This window comes from Lissotriton vulgaris, chromosome 7, assembly GCF_964263255.1.
Source record: "Lissotriton vulgaris chromosome 7, aLisVul1.2, whole genome shotgun sequence".
In the NCBI taxonomy this organism is placed as follows: Eukaryota; Metazoa; Chordata; class Amphibia; order Caudata; family Salamandridae; genus Lissotriton; species Lissotriton vulgaris.
In genome coordinates this window covers 31,946,534-31,961,806 of record NC_141695.1, presented here as the reverse complement: position 1 = coordinate 31,961,806, position 15,273 = coordinate 31,946,534, and the positions used below count along the sequence as shown (strand labels likewise).

Genomic DNA, 15,273 nt, shown 5'->3' with positions numbered 1-15,273 from the left:
CTACACTTCCTGTCTCTTATCTGTCTCTTATCCAATTCTTGCAGGATTTTTCCTACACTTCCTGTTTCTTATCCCACTCTTGTAGGTTCTTTTCATACACTTCCTGTCTCCTATCCCACTCTTGTAGGTTTTTCCTACACTCCCTGTCTCTTATCCCACTCTTATAGGTTTTTTTCCTACACTTCCTGTCCCTTATCCCACTCTTGTAGGTTTTTTTCTACACTTCCTGTCTCTTATCCCACTCTTATAGGTTTTTCCTACACTCCATGTCTCTTATCCGTCTCTGATCCCATTCCTGTAGTTTTTTTCCTACACTTCCAGTCTCTTATCCCACTCTTGTAGGTTTTTTTCCTACACTTCCCGTCTCTTATCCCACTCTTGTAGGTCTTTCCTACACTTCCTGTCTCCTATCCAACTCTTGTAGGTTTTTCTTACACTTATTGTCTCTAATCCCACTCTTGTAGGTTGTTTCCTACACTTCCTGTCTCTTATCCCACTATTGTAGGTTTTTCCTACACTCCCTGTCTCTTATCCCACTCTTATAGGTTTTTTTCCTACACTTCCTGTCCCTTATCCCACTCTTGTAGGTTTTTTTCTACACTTCCTGTCTCTTATCCCACTCTTGTAGGTTTTTCCTACACTCCATGTCTCTTATCCGTCTCTGATCCCACTCCTGTAGGTTTTTTCCTACACTTCCTGTTTCTTGTCCCACTCTTGTAGGTTTCTTCCTACACTTCCTGTCTCTTAACCCACTCTTGTAGGTTTTTCCTACACTTTCCATCTCTTATCCCACTCATGTATTTTTTTTCCCTACACTTCCTGTCTCTAATCTGTTTCTTACCCACTCTGGTAGGTTTTTTTCCTACACTTCCTGTCTCTTATCCCACTCTGGTAGGTTTTTCCTACACTTCCTGTCTCTTATCCCACTTGTGTAGGTTTTTTCCCTACACCTCCTGTCTCTTATCTCACTCTTGTAGGTTTTTTCCTACACTTCCGGTCTCTTATGCCACTTGTGTAGGTTTTTTCCCGACACTTCCTGTCTCTTCTCTGTCTCTGATCCCACTTCTGTAGGTTGTTTCCTTCACTTCCTGTCTCTTATCCCAGTCTCTTATCCAACTCTTGTAGATTTTTTTCCTACACTTCCTGTCTCTTATCCCACTATTGTAGGTTTTTCCTACACTTCCTGTCTCTTATCCCACTCTTGTAGGTTTTTTCCTACACTTCCTGTCTCTTATCCCACTCTTGTAAGTTTTGTCCTACACTTCCGGTCTTCTATCCCACTTGTGTAGGTTTTTTCCCTACACTTTCTGTCTATTATCTGTCTCTGATCTCACTCCTGTAGGTTTTTCCCTCCACTTCCTGTCTCTTATCCCACTCTTGTAGGTTTTTTTCCTACACTTCCTGTCGCTTATCCCACTATTGTAGGTTTTTCCTACACTTCCTGTCTCTTATCCCACTCTTGTAGGTTTTTTCCTACACTTCCTGTCTCTTATCCCACTCTTGTAGGTTTTGTCCTACACTTCCGGTCTCTTATCCCACTCTTGAAGGTTTTTTTCCCTACATTCCCTGTCTCTTATCTGTTTCTTATCCCACTATTGTAGATTTATTTCTACACTTCCTGTCTCTTATCCCACTCTTGTAGGTTTTTCCTATACTTCCTATCTCTGATCCCACTCCTGTAGGTTTTTCCTACACTTTCCATCTCTCATCCCACTCGTGTAGGTTTTTTTCCCTACACTCCCTGTTTCTTGTCTGTTTCTTATCCCACTTTTGTAGGTTTTTTCCTACACTTCATGTCTCATATCCCACTCTTGTAGGTTTTTCCTACACTTCCTGTCTCTTATCCCACTCTTGTAGGTTTTTTTCTACACTTCCTATCTCTTATCCCACTCTTGTAGGTTTTTCCTACACTTCCTGTCTCTTATCCCACTTGTGTAGGTTTTTCTCTACACTTCCTGTCTCTTATCTGTCTCTGATCGCACTCCTGTAGGGGTTTTCCTCCACTTCCAGTCTCTTATCCCACTCTTGTAGGTTTTTTTCCTACACTTCCCGTCTCTTATCCCACTCTTGTAGGTCTTTCCTACACTTCCTGTCTCCTATCCAACTCTTGTAGGTTTTTCTTACACTTATTGTCTCTAATCCCACTCTTGTAGGTTGTTTCCTACACTTCCTGTCTCTTATCCCACTATTGTAGGTTTTTCCTACACTCCCTGTCTCTTATCCCACTCTTATAGGTTTTTTTCCTACACTTCCTGTCCCTTATCCCACTCTTGTAGGTTTTTTTCTACACTTCCTGTCTCTTATCCCACTCTTGTAGGTTTTTCCTACACTCCATGTCTCTTATCCGTCTCTGATCCCACTCCTGTAGGTTTTTTCCTACACTTCCTGTTTCTTGTCCCACTCTTGTAGGTTTCTTCCTACACTTCCTGTCTCTTAACCCACTCTTGTAGGTTTTTCCTACACTTTCCGTCTCTTATCCCACTCATGTAGTTTTTTTCCCTACACTTCCTGTCTCTAATCTGTTTCTTACCCACTCTGGTAGGTTTTTTTCCTACACTTCCTGTCTCTTATCCCACTCTTGTAGGTTTTTCCTACACTTCCTGTCTCTTATCCCACTTGTGTAGGTTTTTTCCCTACACCTCCTGTCTCTTATCTCACTCTTGTAGGTTTTTTCCTACACTTCCGGTCTCTTATGCCACTTGTGAAGGTTTTTTCCCGACACTTCCTGTCTCTTCTCTGTCTCTGATCCCACTTCTGTAGGTTGTTTCCTTCACTTCCTGTCTCTTATCCCAGTCTCTTATCCAACTCTTGTAGATTTTTTTCCTACACTTCCTGTCTCTTATCCCACTATTGTAGGTTTTTCCTACACTTCCTGTCTCTTATCCCACTCTTGTAGGTTTTTTCCTACACTTCCTGTCTCTTATCCCACTCTTGTAAGTTTTGTCCTACACTTCCGGTCTTCTATCCCACTTGTGTAGGTTTTTTCCCTACACTTTCTGTCTATTATCTGTCTCTGATCTCACTCCTGTAGGTTTTTCCCTCCACTTCCTGTCTCTTATCCCACTCTTGTAGGTTTTTTTCCTACACTTCCTGTCTCTTATCCCACTATTGTAGGTTTTTCCTACACTTCCTGTCTCTTATCCCACTCTTGTAGGTTTTTTCCTACACTTCCTGTCTCTTATCCCACTCTTGTAGGTTTTGTCCTACACTTCCGGTCTCTTATCCCACTCTTGAAGGTTTTTTTCCCTACACTCCCTGTCTCTTATCTGTTTCTTATCCCACTATTGTAGATTTATTTCTACACTTCCTGTCTCTTATCCCACTCTTGTAGGTTTTTCCTATACTTCCTATCTCTGATCCCACTCCTGTAGGTTTTTCCTACAATTTCCATCTCTCATCCCACTCGTGTAGGTTTTTTTCCCTACACTCCCTGTTTCTTGTCTGTTCCTTATCCCACTTTTGTAGGTTTTTTCCTACACTTCATGTCTCATATCCCACTCTTGTAGGTTTTTCCTACACTTCCTGTCTCTTATCCCACTCTTGTAGGTTTTTTCCCTACACTCCCTGTCTCTTATCTGTCTCTGATCTCACTCCTGTAGGTTTTTTCCTCCACTTCCTGTCTCTTATCCCACTCTTGTAGGTTTTTCCTATACTTCCTATCTCTGATCCCACTCCTTTAGGTTTTTCCTACACTTCCTGTCTCTTATCCCACTCTTGTAGGTTTTTCCTACACTTCCCGTCTCTTATCCCACTCATGTAGGTGTTTTTCCCTACACTTCCTGTCTCTAATCTGTTTCTTATCCCACTCTTGTAGGTTTTTTCCTACACTTCCTCTCTCTTATCCCACTCTTGTAGGTTTTTTTCTACACTTCCTATCTCTTATCCCACTCTTGTAGGTTTTTCCTACACTTCCTGTCTCTTATCCCACTTGTGTAGGTTTTTCCCTACACTTCCTGTCTCTTATCTGTCTCTGATCCCACTCCTGTAGGGGTTTTCCTCCACTTCCAGTCTCTTATCCCACTCTTGTAGGTTTTTTTCCTACACTTCCCGTCTCTTATCCCACTCTTGTAGGTCTTTCCTACACTTCCTGTCTCCTATCCAACTCTTGTAGGTTTTTCTTACACTTATTGTCTCTAATCCCACTCTTGTAGGTTGTTTCCTACACTTCCTGTCTCTTATCCCACTATTGTAGGTTTTTCCTACACTCCCTGTCTCTTATCCCACTCTTATAGGTTTTTTTCCTACACTTCCTGTCCCTTATCCCACTCTTGTAGGTTTTTTTCTACACTTCCTGTCTCTTATCCCACTCTTGTAGGTTTTTCCTACACTCCATGTCTCTTATCCGTCTCTGATCCCACTCCTGTAGGTTTTTTCCTACACTTCCTGTTTCTTGTCCCACTCTTGTAGGTTTCTTCCTACACTTCCTGTCTCTTAACCCACTCTTGTAGGTTTTTCCTACACTTTCCGTCTCTTATCCCACTCATGTAGTTTTTTTCCCTACACTTCCTGTCTCTAATCTGTTTCTTACCCACTCTGGTAGGTTTTTTTCCTACACTTCCTGTCTCTTATCCCACTCTTGTAGGTTTTTCCTACACTTCCTGTCTCTTATCCCACTTGTGTAGGTTTTTTCCCTACACCTCCTGTCTCTTATCTCACTCTTGTAGGTTTTTTCCTACACTTCCGGTCTCTTATGCCACTTGTGTAGGTTTTTTCCCGACACTTCCTGTCTCTTCTCTGTCTCTGATCCCACTTCTGTAGGTTGTTTCCTTCACTTCCTGTCTCTTATCCCAGTCTCTTATCCAACTCTTGTAGATTTTTTTCCTACACTTCCTGTCTCTTATCCCACTATTGTAGGTTTTTCCTACACTTCCTGTCTCTTATCCCACTCTTGTAGGTTTTTTCCTACACTTCCTGTCTCTTATCCCACTCTTGTAAGTTTTGTCCTACACTTCCGGTCTTCTATCCCACTTGTGTAGGTTTTTTCCCTACACTTTCTGTCTATTATCTGTCTCTGATCTCACTCCTGTAGGTTTTTCCCTCCACTTCCTGTCTCTTATCCCACTCTTGTAGGTTTTTTTCCTACACTTCCTGTCTCTTATCCCACTATTGTAGGTTTTTCCTACACTTCCTGTCTCTTATCCCACTCTTGTAGGTTTTTTCCTACACTTCCTGTCTCTTATCCCACTCTTGTAGGTTTTGTCCTACACTTCCGGTCTCTTATCCCACTCTTGAAGGTTTTTTTCCCTACACTCCCTGTCTCTTATCTGTTTCTTATCCCACTATTGTAGATTTATTTCTACACTTCCTGTCTCTTATCCCACTCTTGTAGGTTTTTCCTATACTTCCTATCTCTGATCCCACTCCTGTAGGTTTTTCCTACACTTTCCATCTCTCATCCCACTCGTGTAGGTTTTTTTCCCTACACTCCCTGTTTCTTGTCTGTTTCTTATCCCACTTTTGTAAGTTTTTTCCTACACTTCATGTCTCTTATCCCACTCTTGTAGGTTTTTCCTACACTTCCTGTCTCTTATCCCACTCTTGTAGGTTTTTCCTACACTTCCTGTCTCTTATCCCACTCATGTAGGTGTTTTTCCCTACACTTCCAGTCTCTAATCTGTTTCTTATCCCACTCTTGTAGGTTTTTTCCTACACTTCCTGTCTCTTATCCCACTCTTGTAGGTTTTTTTCTACACTTCCTATCTCTTATCCCACTCTTGTAGGTGTTTCCTACACTTCCTGTCTCTTATCCCACTTGTGTATGTTTTTCCCTACACTTCCTGTCTCTTATCTGTCTCTGATCCCACTCCTGTAGGGGTTTTCCTCCACTTCCTGTCCCTTATCCCACTCTTGTAGGTTTTTTTCCTACACTTACTGTCTGTTATCCCACTCTTGTAGGTTTTTCCTACACTTTCCATCTCTCATCCCACTCGAGTAGGTTTTTTTTCCCTACACTCCCTGTTTCTTGTCTGTTTCTTATCCCACTTTTGTAGGTTTTTTCCTACACTTCCTGTCTCTTATCCCACTCTTGTAGGTTTTTCCTACACTTCCTGTCTCTTATCCCACTTGTGTAGGTTTTTTCCCTACACTTCTTGTCTCTTATCTGTCTCTGATCCCACTCCTGTAGGTTTTTTCCTACACTTCCTGTCTCTTATCCCACTCTTGTAGGTTGTTCCTCCACTTCCTGTCCCTTATCCCACTCTTGTAGGTTTTTTCCTACACTTCTTGTCTCTTATCCCACTCTTGTAGGTTTTTTCCTACACTTCCTGTCTCCTATCCCACTCTTGCAGGTTTTTTTCCTATACTTCCTGTCTCTTTTCCCACTCTTGTAGGTTTTTTCCTACACTTCCTGTCTCCTATCCCACACTTGCAGGTTTTTTTCCTAAACTTCCTGTCTCTTATCCCACTCTTGTAGGTGTTTTCCTACACTTCCTGTCTCTTTTCCCACTCTGGTAGTTTTTTCCCTACACTTCCTGTCTCTTATCTGTCTCTGATCCCACTCCTGTAGGGTTTTTCCTCCACTTTCTGTCTCTTATCCCACTCTTGTAGGTTTTTTTCCTACACTTCCTGTCTCTTATCCCACTCTTGTAGGTTTTTCCTACACTTTCCGTCTCTCATCCCACTCGTGTAGGTTTTTTCCCTACACTCACTGTCTCTTATCTGTTTCTTATCCCACTTTTGTAGGTTTTTTCTACACTTCCTGTCTCTTATCTCACTCTTGTAGGTTTTTCCTACACTTACTGTCTCTTATCCCACTTGTGTAGGTTTTTTTCCTACACTTCCTGTCTCTTATCCCACTCTTGTAGGTTTTTCCTCCGCTTCCTGTCTCTTATCCCACTCTTGTAGGTTTTTTTCCTACACTTCCTGTCTCTTATCCCACTCTTGTAAGTTTTTCCTACACTTCCTGTCTCCTATCCCACTCTTGCAGGTTTTTTTTCCTATACTTCCTGTCCCTTTTCCCACTCTTGTAGGTTTTTTCCTACACTTCCTATCTCTTATCCCACTCTTGTAGATTTTTTCCCTACACTTCCTGTCTCTTTTCCTACTTTGGTAGGCTCTTTCCCTACCATTCCTGTCTCTTATCCGACTCTTTCAGGTGTTTTCCTACACTTTATGTCTCTTTTCCCACTCTGGTAGGTTTTTTTCCTACACTTCCTGTCTCTTATCCCACTCCTGTAGGTGTTTCCTACACGCTCTGTCTCTTATCCCACTTGTGTAGGTTTTTCCCCTACACTTCCTTTCTATCTGTCTCTTATCCCACTCTTGTAGGTTTTTTCTTATACTTCCCGTCTCTTATCCCACTCTTGTAGGTGTTTTCCATCAATGGTTTCCCCATTGTTGCTGTTTTCCTCTTTGTCGATTCCTCCTTTTTTTCTCTTTTTCTGCATTATCCTCTCTTGATCTGAGTCAAATTATGACAAAGAAATATTAGTGTTGGTCTCGAGAAATGATCGCCAGTGCTTCCGAGGTGCAAGCGCTGCACATACAAATTAAGCACTGGACTTGACATCCCTCCTCACCAGGATATCTTTGGCACAGACGCCGAAATAGATGAACAGTCTTCATTTGTGGCTGTCTCCTGCCCTCTGCTGTTTTCATTTAAGGTTGCTGTCTCAAATGAACTTGCACTGAGGACTTTCTTTAAAACATCTTGAAAAACATTTAAAACACCCAGGGCCTCATTTATGAAGCTGTGTGTCACTTTCATGCCGCCAGTGCGTCAATGTTTGTGACGCACCAGTGGCGTAAAAAATGCGCCTTGTTGCGCCATATTTACAAAGTGACGCATCTAAGTAGATGCGTCACTTTGTAAACCCTTGCGCCACATTATACCTGCGCCAGGTATAATGTATGCAAGGGGGGCGTATTGACGCAAGAAAGGGTAGTAGAAATGACGCAGTGAAATCTGAGATTTCACTGTGCCACTTCTAGGACACAAATGCGTCAATTTCTTACGCCTGCCTCACAGCAGGCGTAAGACTGATGTAGGCCCTTTCACATGGGGCTTGCCCCATGTGAAAGGACACATTGCTTGAGTTGTGTCACTTTTGTGACACACTCCAGCAATGCGTGACTTTTGCGCCATACAGATATGTCAGAAATACTGACGTATCTGTAACTCCTTGCGACATGATGCGTCATACTGTAAATATGACGCATCATTGGTGTCGCAAGGAGGACGCAGTGAAAAGTGACGCATCGCTTTTTTCACGCAGCGATGCGTCACTTTACATAAATGAGGCCCCTAGAGTTAAAGAAAGTGGGAGTGGTGACCTTTAAAAATGGTAGCTCAGACTCCAGTGAGTGATCCTGACTTCTTCTCGGGGGATTAGGTTAGTTCTCTCTCACCCTACTGCACTCAATTTTACTCACTCTGATTCACTCAGCCTCACTCATTCTCACTCAGTCCCACTCAGTCTCACTCATCTTGAATAAAATCCTTCTGACTTACACTCACTCCGTTTTTTCCTAACTGATTCTGACTCATCCCGTCTCACTCACTCTGACTCTGACTCTGTCTAATTCAGTTCCACAAGTCCCTTTGACTCACTTAGTGTCACTCTGTCATATTCAATCTGACTCAGCCTCACTCTGACTCATTAAGACTCATTCAGTCTCACTCAATCAGTTTCACTCAATGTCATTCATTCTTACTGAGTCCCACTCATTCTCACTCAGTCAATGCCACTCTGACTCACCCAGACTCCCTCATTCTCCTTCATGCCCATTCATTCTGACCCATTCTGAATCACTCATTCTCCCTAAGTCTTACTCAGTCCCGTTCACGTTTACTCACTCCATCTCACTCTCACTCACCTAGCCTCACTCAGGCTCACTTATTGTCAAGCTCAGTCTCAATTGTTGTCACTTAGTCCTACACATTCTCCGACCGACTCAGTCACTCCCATCGATTGTCCCCATCACTCAGTATCAATCCTTCTCTGACTCACTCAGACTCTCAGTCAGACTCATTCGGACTCACTCAGTCTCACACACAGTAACTCAGTTACGCCCACTGCCATTCTCCCTCACTCATTCCCTCTCATTCATTGTCTCTCATACTCACTCTTCCTATCATTCTCACTCACTCTGACTCACTCTTTCGCCGATTTTCTAAATTGTATTCACACACACACACTCAGAGGCAGGCTTGATCACACATACACACACTCTCTCTCACAGACACTCAGTCTCACCCATATGCTCAGAATATTCAAAATCTTTTTATTCTCACCTTGCTGCCTGCTCGGGATCCATCTGTACTTCTATTGCTCCATTTACCACCAGGGCTGCCACACAGCGCCTCCCCACTTCACCAGGCACTGGAGAATGAAACCTCAAACTTGCAGAGTTGCAGATGCCAGGTTTCATGGATGTGGTGACAGCCTGAGTAGCGAGGAGCCCTGGACGGGGCAGGGCGTAAGCCTGCATTGCCCATGGCTACCTTTAGCAGTGACGCTTTAGCAAGTCACAAATAGGGGAGGCACTGAGGCGCGCCAGGGCTGCCCTGGGTAATCTCCCTGATGGCTGGTGCAGGTGCCTTCAGCGCCTATACCAGCCTTCAGTCAGCGTCACTAGCTGCCTCAGGCCCGAAGGAGGTTGCTATTTTTTATTATACCAACAGGGAATAATGCATTATTAGAACATTGGAATGTTGGGAGCTCCATTGTAGCCAATGGTGTGCTCCCTGGTTCTACGGGCCGGAAAAGGCCCGCAGCGGAACATTCCAATGTTTTACAAGGCCTCTCGGAGCTCGAGGGGATTTAAATCTCTCGAGCTTCGAGAGGCCTTTGTTTTATTTGTTAGAACATTCTGCCCTCTAGTGCATAATGCATTATTATTCCCTGTTGTTACAACAAACATGGGCCAGAAAACAAGGATGGTGTAGCCCTCGACCTTGGGATGTGCACATCAGGTGGTTGGCAGGAGGGCCAGGCATCTGGCGAGACCCTGCAACCCGCCTGCGGGTGCCTTCAGCAGTGCACAGCCATGGGTTGGCCGCAGTGCCTGGCTGGCAGACTAGCCAACCCTCAGGGGTGGTCAAGCTTGGCCTGAGCACAGCCAACGGCCAACAGCAGCCCACACTCAGTTGCCCCGGTTCATTCAATGACAGTTACCCTCTTGCTGGGGCACCTCTGCTCTCCTCACTGCCTCTCCACTACTTGTTACCCAAGAGGACACACATGGTCTGTTTCACAGTGCATTTCTGAGCCAAGCACAGATGGGGCCTTACCACTCTCTTCGTTTCTGGCGAGAAGGCCTCCTTGATAAACATGGCCCCCAAGACCGGCTCAAAAAACCTGCTGGTGTCACTGAGGCACTTCTTCCAGCGAGGAGACTCTTCCTGCAAAAATACAAGCACACTTTGATTAAGAAGGAGCAGCAAAGACGCATCAAAGGCTCATGAATAATAAAGCTCTGTTTACATGGGTTCAACTATTCTTTTCTCTTCATTCATGATGGACATGTGCCTTGTGCATGATAGCATGGAGTGCTGTAACACAACATTGCTCGCCTGACCAGCCGAAACATGTCTGTTTCATCACGAAGGAGTCTCAATGCTTTCTTAGTGGGGAATGTCCAGATAGAGGTTTCCGCCTACAGGCTCTGCTTAGTACAGAGATGCTACAGGAACGATTTCCCTTTTTATAGAAATACACAAAACAGACAGAGCAGTAGTGGGCCGTGTGTGATCGCACAAATGTTAATCCCTTCGCTGCGAGGTGTTTTCCCCCCGCTGTGCTGGGGGAGGGGGGCCGCTTTGCTTGTGACGAGCTGAGCTCGTCACGGCCACACCCGTTTTCGAATGTTCAGCACAGCAGGGAAATTATCCCCGCGTGCTAACGTTCCAACGGCCGTGTCGAGCTCAGCTCGTCATGAGTGCAGCTGCACTGTGCCTCATGACGAGCTCAGCTCGTCAGAAGCATGGAAGAGGTTAATGTTCTGATTTTACTCTGCAATGCTACACCTCAAAAAACTCCCCAACGCTCACAAACCTCGCAATATACAAAAAAGAACAGAATAGGAAGTGCTCCCCAAAATAGCATTGGTGTATTGGAATAATATCACTTTTAAGAAGAAAAAGAAAATGTCATCATATCAAAGTCCTTCCCGATGGGTACAGAGATTCTTCCATTTCAAACTTTACTCTTCACATATTGAACAACCAGGCTGGGCTGGATGTTCAATATCTCAAGAATAAAGTTTTTAAAGATTAAATACACATTTTTTTGTATATATTGCTTATTTAGAGAGTGTGGGGGTGGGCAAACACCATGTGTATAGAGATAGATAGGAACTTTTAACATTATTTAGAACTGCAAGTGTTGAAATTCCATAAATTCAAAAAGTAATGCAGTTTATTAATTTTGCCAGGTAATTGCTCCACAAAATTAATTAACAGAATCTAGCCTAGATTTTTACCTAGTAATACTTAACAGCACTTCCCAGGAACACCTCCGTTGACATCGCGCATGCCAGAGATTATGCCAGATCTATCTATATCTATACTAATATAATAAAGCGCCAGTGCCAGCAAAGTAGTCTCTTGTGGGCGTGTCTGCGTTGTGCTGTGGGCGTGTGCTGGGGGGTGACAAACGCTGGGGGCGTGTGGTACGTTCCACCCTTCATGCCATGTCTCATATCGTGTGCTGGGGGCGTGGGTGTGTGCGGGGCACGGGATTACGGAAAAAAAAAGCAAGCGTTGTGCCCAATATTTCATTGTTTTTTCTTCCAAGGTTTTGTACATTCCAGCTCCAGGTGTGCTTGCCCCGCGCTCCAAGTGACGTGCACCTGCTTTACTGTATGGAGGTCAGGCATGGCGCTATTCCCAAGGCCTGGAAGGAGCGCAAACAGGGGCCATTGTGCAGGAAATTTAATCTCGGCTTAACTTCCGGTGACGCCTGAAGCGCACACTGGAGATTTTCCACTTCTGTTGTGCACAGGCCTCGCGCCATGCACATCCGTACAAAAGGCCCGCCTCCACGGAAACAGCAATAAAGGGACTATCCCTCCCCCGGGAATATGTGATGATATTCCGCAAACCAACATCCCGCATACCATCACTCCGCAATTTTTATAATCCAAGACTATTACTCCGCAAAGACATCATTTCTAAAACTTTTACACGCAAATGACTTTATCACGCCGCTTGCCATTATAACGCAAATGCATGTGTGGTAAAGTCATATACATTGTAAAAGTACATTATTAAAACATCAAATATATGTTTGTATATATGTGTATTTATATATATATATATATATATATATATATATATATATATATATATATATATATATATATATATATATATATATATATATATATATATATATATCAAGGAGCGAGGCTTACCCTTTGAAGAAGTTCCAGGCGGAACGAAACATGTCAGGACTCAGCCTCAAGTCGCTTGTTTTTCCAATCAATAAAGCAGCTTAAAAGGAGTTTTTCAAGGTGTGACCAACTTTCTTCCCTCGGGAAAAAACAGTTTGAATACATATCGGCTTGGTTCTGCCGAAGGTCAAGCACCGCCACAAGAGCGCCGTGAATCTCCCGCCCTGAACCATCTTGTTGAACGGGAAGCCGAATAGGGAGATTGGTGCCACCGAGGACTGAATCTCGGCATTGGTGAGGATGTCAGTTTCAAGCGCAAACTGACCCACAAAAACTCGCTGCTACAACGGAGGAGCAATTCCAAAGACAAGCGCCTACATTTAACAAAGCGGCAAAGCGCTCTACCCACTGCAGGGTTTAAAAATAAAACAGCCCGTTTGAATTACAGTTCCGGATGGGTGTCAAAAAATCAGCAACATCTTGTAAAACAACACCGAGTAGGACACGCAATTTATGAGAGGAGACCTTAAAATAAATCGGACTGCACATTCAAAAGGTCTGGAACCGATGCGCAACCACAAGTCCCACAACACATTTCGAAACGGAAGTGATTTCTCAAATAAAGGCCACTGGAGGCAAACAAAATGAATGCTATAACATCGGACTGTGGAGTCTTGTGAAATTGGTCAAGGAGCGAGGCTTACCCTTTGAAGAAGTTCCAGGCGGAACGAAACATGTCAGGACTCAGCCTCAAGTCGCTTGTTTTTCCAATCAATAAAGCAGCTTAAAAGGAGTTTTTCAAGGTGTGACCAACTTTCTTCCCTCGGGAAAAAACTGTTTGAATATATATATATATATATATACACACATTTTTTAAATTTAATTAAAACATTTAGGGCCCGATGTAGGTGGCAAATTCCGGTCGGAAACGGCCGAAATCGGCCGTTTCCGACCGGTATTTGGCACTTTGAGATGTAGGGGGCCAGTATTTACCTATTCGGTATATTTACCGAATCGGTAAATTTACAGAATCTGTAAAATACCGAATCGGTATTTTTACCGATTCGGTATCTTCCAGATGTAGGTGGGACTCTTCTGAGTCCCACAGGCCTTTCAGATTCGGTATTTTAACACCCAATCCAATTGGGTGTTAAAATACCGAATCCAGGTGTGCATGCACATGTGTGCAAGCACACCTATGCCATGTGACAGACAGACATGCCCTTAGGGCATGTCTGTGTGCCACATGGCACACAAGCCAGTATTGGGGGTGCTAGAGGGTGTCAAAGTGACACCCCCTGCACCCTTGATGGAATCGGTATTTAACGATTCGGTAAATACCGAATCGGTAATGCCCATTGATTCCTATGGGCTTCAAGGCCCATAGGAATCAATGGGGGATACCGAATCGGTATTTACAGAATCGGTAAATACCGAATCTTACAGATTCGGTATTTACCGATTCTGAAATACCTACATCTCCCCCCCTCTAATTTACCACTTCATAAATACCGAATCGGTATGATTCGGTATTTATGAAGTGGTAAATATAGATTTACCTACATCGGGCCCTAATTCTTTTAAATTGCATTAATTATATTATTTTTATTTATTATTTTATTTTATTACCCTTCGCACCCTAAAAACTAATCCCACCCTGCTCCCTTTAAATACCCCTGCACCCCATAATCATAACCCACCCTCACTCCTTAAACTACCCCCAACACCCTTAAACACTAACCCATCTTAACCCTATAAATATACCCCTGTACCTCAAAACTGAACCCTACCCCTGAACCCTAAAAATACCCCTGTACCCCAAAACCCAAACCTAGCCCTGAACCCTAAAAATACCCCTGTACCCTAAAACCCAAACCTACCCTGAACCCTAAAATACCCCTGTACCCCTGTACCCAAACCTAGCCCTGAACCCTTAAAATACCCCTGTACCCCAAAACTCAAACCTACCCCTGAACCCTAAAAATACCCCTGTACCCCAAAACCCAAACCTAGCCCTGAACCCTAAAAATAACCCTGTACCCCCAAAACCCAAACCTACCTCTGAACCCTAAAATACCCTGTACCCCAAAACCGCAAAACAAAGGCCTGAACCCTAAAAATACCCCTGTACCCCAAACCCAAACCTAGCCCTGAACCCTTAAAATACCCCTGTACCCCAAAACCCAAACCTACCCCTGAACCCTAAAAATACCCTTCTACCCCAAAACTCAAACCTAGCCCTGAACCCTAAAAATACCCCTGTACCCCAAAACCAATTCCTATCCCTAAACCCTAAAACTACCCCTGTACCCCATAACCCAAAACGATATCTGAACCCTTGAAATACCCAAACACCCCAAAACATATACCTCAGTTCCCTAAAACATATACCCCTATACCCATACTTACCTTATCCAAACATAAAAAAAAAACATGCTTTTACCATTCATGCATTTACAACGAATTTCATTGTAAATGTATGTGTGGTAAAAGCATATAATATGTAATGCCATGCGTTATAATGGCATTGCGGGGCCATGGTACTTTCGTAATGAAAGTATGCGGAGTGATGGTATGCAGAAAGAAAGTTGCCGAATAATGGGTGTTTAACCTCCCCCGTTAAGTACATTGGTGGCACGGCGGCCCACATCTCCAGCAACATACTCATATTTTTTCACCACCCATTTGAAAAATGCACAGGTCTCTTTCATTGATGGCCAGCACTTACATACACTTTTAGACACACATCCCGCCACAAGTTCTATAATTGCGAACTTTAGAGCTGGGGAGCTACGTTTGAATCTCGGCATCAGCTCAACATCCTGTGATTCCAGGCAAATTGCTTTGTCTCACCACAAATGAATGTGTTCTTCTGTAATGTAAATTGTGCTCATACCATGTTGTCGAGTTTGCGCTATATAATATTGCAAGGAAAAATAA

General features: G+C 43.6%; 1 protein-coding gene across 2 annotated transcripts in view; it reads right to left on the bottom strand.

Annotated features, from left to right (window-relative positions):
* Positions 1–15,273, bottom strand: part of KEL (Kell metallo-endopeptidase (Kell blood group)) — a 554,418-nt gene that overhangs the window by 107,567 nt on the left and 431,578 nt on the right. For both annotated transcript variants that reach the window (XM_086929702.1, XM_086929703.1), the window contains exon 10: positions 10,232–10,342. In XM_086929702.1, the coding sequence (XP_086785828.1) occupies positions 10,232–10,342 (111 nt within the window). The remainder of the gene's footprint in view (positions 1–10,231; positions 10,343–15,273) is intronic.